Source organism: Pelophylax lessonae (genome assembly GCF_965119305.1).
Source record: "Pelophylax lessonae genome assembly, chromosome: 2".
Lineage (NCBI taxonomy): Eukaryota > Metazoa > Chordata > Amphibia > Anura > Ranidae > Pelophylax > Pelophylax lessonae.
In genome coordinates this window covers 727,523,423-727,530,452 of record NC_138769.1, presented here as the reverse complement: position 1 = coordinate 727,530,452, position 7,030 = coordinate 727,523,423, and the positions used below count along the sequence as shown (strand labels likewise).

The window sequence follows — 7,030 nt, the reverse complement described above, 5'->3', positions numbered from 1 at the left end:
TCATGGCAAAGAACTCTCTGACGATCTGAAAAAAAAAAATTGTTTCTCTACATAAAGATGGCCTAGGCTATAAGAAGATTGCCAAGACCCTGAAACTGAGCTGCAGTACAGTGGCCAAGACCATACAGCAGTTTAACAGGACAGGTACCACTCAGAACAGGCCTTGCTATGGTCAACCAAAGCAGTTCAGTGCACATGCTCAGCTTCATTTACAGAGGTTGTCTTTTGGAAATAGACATATGAGTGCTGCCAGCATTGCTGCAGAGGTTGAAGGGGTGGAGGGTCAGCTTGTCAGTGCTCAGACCATACGCCGCACACTGCATCAAATTGGTCTGCATGGCTGTCGTCCCAGAAGGAAGCCTCTTCTATAGATGATGCACAAGAAAGACCGCAAACAGTTTGCTGAAGACAAGCAGACTAAGGACATGAATTACTTGAACCATGTCCTGTGGTCTGATGAGACCAAGATAAACTTATTTGGTTCAGATTGTGTCAAGCGTGTGTGGTGGCAAACAGATGAGAGTACAAAGACAAGTGTGTCTTGCCTACAGTCAAGCATGGTGGTGGGATTGTCACGGTCTGGGGCTGCATGAGTGCTGCCGGCACTGGGGAGCTACAGTTCATTGAGGGAACCATGAATGCCAACATGTACTGTGACATACTGAAGCAGAGCATGATCCCCTCCCTTCGGAGACTGGGCCGCAGGGCAGTATTCCAACATGATAACGACCCCAAACACACCTCCAAGACAACCACTGCCTTGCTAAAGAAGCTGAGGGTAAAGGTGATGGACTGGCCAAGCCTGTCTCCAGACCTAAACCCTATTGAGCATCTGTGGGGCATCCTCAAACGGAAGGTGGAGGAGTGCAAGGTCTCTAACATCCACCAGCTCAATGATGTCCTCATGTAGGAGTGGAAGAGGACTCCAGTGGTGACCTGTGAAGCTCTGGTGAACTCCATGCCCAAGAGGGTTAAAGCAGTGCTGGGAAATAATGATGGCCACACAAAATATTGACACTTTGGGCCCAATTTGGACATTTTGAGTTAAGGGTGTACTCACTTTTGTAGCCAACAGTTTATACATTAATGGCTGTGTGTTGAGTTATTTTGAGGGGGCAGCAAATTTACACTGTTATACAAGCTGTACCCCCACTACTTTACATTGTAGCAAAGTGTCATTTCTTCAGTGTTGTCACATGAAAAGATATAATAAAATATTTACAAAAATATGAGGGGTGTACTCACTTTTGTGAGATACTGTATATACTCATTAAAGTACTCTTTATCCTTGGCTGGTATTTTCCAAGACATGGATGAGCGAGTTTGGGGTGGGGGAACTTGACTGGCCTTCACAGAGTCCGGACCTCAACCCAATAGAACACCTTTGGGATGAATTAGAGCAGAGACTGTGAGCCAGGCCTTCTCATCCTACATCAATGCCTTACCTCACAAATTCACTTCTGGAAGAATGGTCAAACATTCCCATAGACACACTCCTAAACCTTGTGGACAGCCTTCCCAAAAGAGTTGAAGCTGTTATAGCTGCAAAGGGTGGGCCAACTCAATATTGAACCCTACGGACTAAGACTGGGATGCAATTAAAATGAATATGTGTAAAGGCAGGCGTCCCAATACTTTTGGTAATTTATTGTATGTATGTACGTATGTATGTATGTATCTATTTTTCTATCTATCTATCTATCTATCTATCTATCTATCTATCTATCTATCTATCTATCTATCTATCTATCTATCTATCTATCTATCTATCTATCTATCTATCTATCTATCTATCTATCTATCTATCTATCTATCTATCTATCTATCTATCTGTGGCAGCTGGTGCTCCATCAGTTGGGGGGGGGCAGGGGGTAACAACAAAGAGCAGAGCCGCTCAGGTGTCAGTTCAATGAGTGGTGCTGGTCAGATCCGCCGTCCAAGCAATGAAGAATCCAAGAAAGTAAACCGCACTCAGGAAAAGTAAGATAAAAACAATCAAAACTCCTTTATTCTTCTTCGGTGCAGCAGACAGACAGTACAATGCACATAACAGACGTGCCGGGTTAACGCGTTTCACGAATTAGATCGCTTACTCATAACCATACACTTAGGGGGCAGGGGGTGGCAGACAGAACCCCCCACTCACTCCAGCCCGCACCACCATATCCCCCCCCCCCGGTGGCAGTTTACTTACCTTGCTCCATGGGACTGACAGGCAGAGGCGGCGGCTTCCCCCTCAGTCTCCATGTTACCTCTCGGCTGCCATCTCCTCCCTCCTTCTTGGCCGATAGGATGCCTTCTCCTTTCGGCTAATCGGGAAACAGGTCTCAGGACCCGCTTCCTGATTGGCCGGGAGGAGAATCAGTGTGGCAACAGTGAATATTCATTCGCTATTGTCACACAACTGGGTGGGCTCAGGGCACAGTGCTCTGCGCCCCGAGCCCACTCTTTTTTGAAGCCTATTAGAGCCTCTGGCTCTAATCACGTGCTTAAAAAAATAAAAATAAATCCCATATTGGAATCCATGCAACTGGCATCTAGCAACCAGTGACGTCTGGAGGAGAGGACCCAGCATACACAGCGGAGAACGATCCTCCTCGTTCTCCTCCGCACCTAAAATGGCTCCACCCACCTCCTTTCATGTGCTGTGCGACCGCTGCCTGCAGAAGGTAATCAGACTGCTACTTGATTTTTTTCTCTCTCTCTCCCTCTCACTCCATCCTCTGTCTGTGCCATCCTTTACCTGCCATGTACATTCCCTGTGTGCCATCCTCTGTGTGCCATCCAATACTTGCCATGTACATCCTCTGTGTGCCAGCCTATACTAGCCATGTACATCCTCTGTCTGTGCCATCCTATACCTGCCATGTACATCCTCTGTGTGCCAGCCTATACTTGCCATGTACATCCTCTGCCTGTACCATCCAATACCTGCCTTGTACATCCTCTGTCTGTGCCATCCTTTACCTGCCATGTACATCCTCTGTGTGCCATCCTTTACCTGCCATGTACATCCTCTGTCTGTGCCTTCCAATACTTGCCATGTACATCCTCTGTGTGCCAGCCTATACTTGCTATGTACATCCTCTGTGTGCCATCCTATACTTGCCATGTACATCCTCTGTGTGTGCTAGCCCTGACTGTCCCGGGGGTATGTTTATTGAAAAATGGTTTCTGTGCCCGGAACTCTGCTTTAAGATGGCACTGAGGCAACTTTTTTTTTTTTTTTTTTTTACACTAATTAAATATTTTATTGTAGTTTTTAATTTTGTCCACATGATGGCAGCATAGCACAAGTTTTGATACACATTTCTTATTGTAGAGAAGGAGTTATGTCTTACTTTATTTGTCTATCCCTGTCTCTATCTATCTGTCTTATTCTATCTTTGTAGTTTTAGCCTTTGTGCACAGTCTTACGTTTTGATACAAATTCCTTATTGTATAGGAGTTACGTATTTCTTACACTAATTCAATCTTTTATTGTAGTTTTAGCTTCTATCCACCAGATGGCAGCATAACCCACTCTGTTTTGATACAAATTCTTTATTTTACACAAGGAATTTTTTTTTTTACACAAATTCTTTGTTGTATTGTAGCTTTGTTGTATCGCTAATTGTCAAATACATTTTTTTTTTTTTTTTTTACTTTTTAAGATTATCCAAAATGATTTAAATTTGTAATAATTTTTTTATACTCTATATTTATTTTGCACGTTTAAAAAAAAAATATATATATATATGTATTAATTTAAATTACTTTTATTTACTTATGTTATGTAATTTGTGTATTTTGTTTAATTTTATTTATTTATTTTTTTTTTAGTCCCCGTTCACACTAAGGCGACCTGTAAGGCGACCTGGTCGCCTCACAGGTCGCCGTAGGTCGCCTCCCATAGGGAACCTGCGGACCCGTTCTAATAGGAGCGACACAAGTCGCTCCGACTTAGAAAAAGGGTCCGGAGCTTCTTTGGGGCGACCAGGAGGCGACCGCCATAGACTTCAATGTTATGAAGTCTGTGGCGGCCGCTCCGAGGTCGCGGCGCGCTGCTCGCACCGCGACCTCGGAGGTCGCGGTGCGAGGTAGCGTCGCTTGTATGTGAACGGGGCCTTACGGTATTAATTTATTTATATTGTATTTGTTGTAAAAAATAGGTAAACCTAACATTTCATATTCCTGATATGTGTCCGATGTACCATGTACTTGTATGAGAAAGTCTCCTGTTCTCTTTGTAATGATTCCTCTGTGTGAAATCCCCAGTGTTCCTGCCAGTCCCTCTGCTTTCCTATTAAAAAGTGACCACACTAAGCAGGACAGCATAGCATCAGTTTTCTAGCTATTCTGGGAATTCAGCCTGCTCCCCTCCAATGATCATTCAATGATATCTTCCCACACATCAGCTTTGGTTGGAGAAAAAGGAAGGCTTCCAAATGGACACTATCTTAGTCCTCAAAGTCTGACTGATTCTTTTTCTTATCTCCTTCAGCTTCAGACCATAGATGAGTGGATTTAGGAGTGGAGGGGCTGATATAACTTGCACTGATATTACTGTCCTCAGTTCATAATTAAAGCTTTCAGGTGTAAATCGATATATGATGATCTCAAAAAACAAGCTGGCAATGTAGATAGTAACAGTTATTAAGTGCGGAGTGCAGGTTTGCAAAGCTTTTGCTCTAAAGCCCCTTGATGACTTTATACAGGCTCTCATAATGTGGATGTAAGAGAAAATAATCAATATTGGCATGAAACCTATAAATGTTATGGAGATGAACAGTCCGTACACATTATTTATAGTGACATCAACGCAAGACAGCCTTACCACTGACCAATTGTCACAGTAGAACTTTAGCATCCTTGTGTAACATAGAGGAAGCCTGATGGTCAACACTACATTTATACCAACCAAGATAATTGTGTAAAACCAGGCCAAAAGCACTAGCTTGACGACCATTAACAAGGAAATAATATTGTTATATCTAAGAGGGTTGCAAATGCACACGTAGCGATCGTACGCCATGATGGTAAGGATGCTTATTTCACACCCGATGGACGTGTGGATGCAAAACACTTGCGTCAAACATCCAACGTAAGTAACCATGTTGATGTCATTGACCAGATTGAAGATCAAACTGGGAAAGAAAGAGGTGCTCCCATAGAGGCCGTTAATGCACAGTACACATATGAATGTATACATGGGCTGCTGTAGGCTCTTGTGTAACAAAACTGTTGAGATAACGGCAACATTTAACACAATAATACTGAAATAAACTAGTACAGCTATTGCACTGTACAGGTATCTGAGTGAACCCATTTCTCTGAAGCCGAGTGTCAGCAGTAAATGGTTGGAAGACGTATTATTCTGCATAGTCCTCACCCGTTCTTCGGTTTTCTCTCTATATACAAGATAATGGAAGATAGCAATATTAACCAACAATCTAAATATTAAAGGTTCTTTCCAACCATAGTCAGTCAGTGGCGGGCGTATTCAACAAAGGGCCCTTGTGGAAGAACAAATAAACACTTATTAGATAGATAGATAGATAGATAGATAGATAGATAGATAGATAGATAGATAGATAGATAGATAGATAGATAGATAGATAGATAGATAGATAGATAGATAGATAGATAGATAGATAGATAGATAGATAGATAGATAGATAGATAGATAGATAGGTGATATTGCCATAGGATGTCTATGATAACACCCATTATAGGCGGGCGAAACACGTCAACCTGCTTCCTGCAGACGGCTTAACCACACGACGTCACTTCCGCCTACTACTACTGGAACGCAAACCGGCTAGCGATCCCGGAAGTGGACGCAAGATATTCTTTGATGTGGTGTTTTCATACGCTGTCTGATACTTCTACTTTTGCGAGTCGCTTTTTAACGATATTGATTTAAATAAATTTATGCGGGCTTCACCATGTCTGGCTCCTTCCCTCTTTTTTTGAGCATCTAACCAAGAGGGGGCTATTATCTAAAGTTGGAGGCTTGCTTGGTGGTGTGCTGATCCATCCATTCCCTGGGCTATCTTGGAGAACGTATTGCTTTTGAGGCTTGATTATTCCTAGCATCTGGTGAGTGGATCCCCAAAAGGGTCGTTTTGGAGCACTTATCACTATGTGGAGCACTTCAAGCACTTTTTGTCCAGCACTTTATTTGGCAATTTTGTGAACTTATATTTTTTGGACTGCACCTTATTTTGCACAATTTCACTTTAGCATTTAGTATTTTTTTGATATATTGTGAAATTCCTTGTTATAAATATTATTGATATATATGTATATATATATTTTTCATCATTAAGTGCACTTTATATTTATGAATTAGATAGATAGATAGATAGATAGATAGATAGATAGATAGATAGATAGATAGATAGATAGATAGATAGATAGATAGATAGATAGATAGATAGATAGATAGATAGATAGATAGATAGATAGATAGATAGACAGACAGACAGACAGACAGATAGATAGATAGATAGATAGATAGATAGATAGATAGATAGATAGATAGATAGATAGATAGATAGATAGATACAAAGTAAAGTAGTGTTTTTGATACTCTGGACTCTGTTATACACGCTCAAAAAAACACTTTGAAAACACATGATCTCAATGGGGAAAAAATCATGCTGGATATCTATACTGATATGGACTGAGTAATGTGTTAGGATAAAAGGATGCCAGGTTGTTTGACAGAAATGTAGCACCCTCCTAGGTAGGTGCTAGTGAGAAAGTATAGTTTTTGGCTCTGTCTGCCTATCAGAGGAGCAGCAGGCAAATCTATATTGCTTTCTGCCTACCAGAGAGCAGGATCTGTGAGTGAGGTCTGCTCAGTGTGTTCAGTTTGTGATTCATGTGAGTGTTTCACATTGGTTTCACATTGGTCCAATGGGGAGGCTTGTTGGACAGTGGGAGGAAACCTGACCAATGGATACATAGGCTTTGATATAGTCCTGGTGATTGGGAGAGACAGTGTCAGGACCCAGACTTCAACCTGGGACCTCCAGTGTGTCTG

The 7,030-nt window shown here is 42.0% G+C and overlaps 1 protein-coding gene across 1 annotated transcript; it reads right to left on the bottom strand.

The window, feature by feature from the left end:
• Positions 1 to 4,393: 4,393 nt before the first annotated feature.
• Positions 4,394 to 5,362, bottom strand: LOC309548301 (olfactory receptor 52D1-like; the record flags this gene model as incomplete). The annotated part of the gene is made up of 1 exon (XM_082248240.1): positions 4,394 to 5,362. One exon carries the CDS (start codon positions 5,360 to 5,362, stop codon positions 4,394 to 4,396), a length of 969 nt encoding a protein of 322 aa, XP_082104366.1.
• Between the last annotated feature and the right edge of the window lie 1,668 nt (positions 5,363 to 7,030).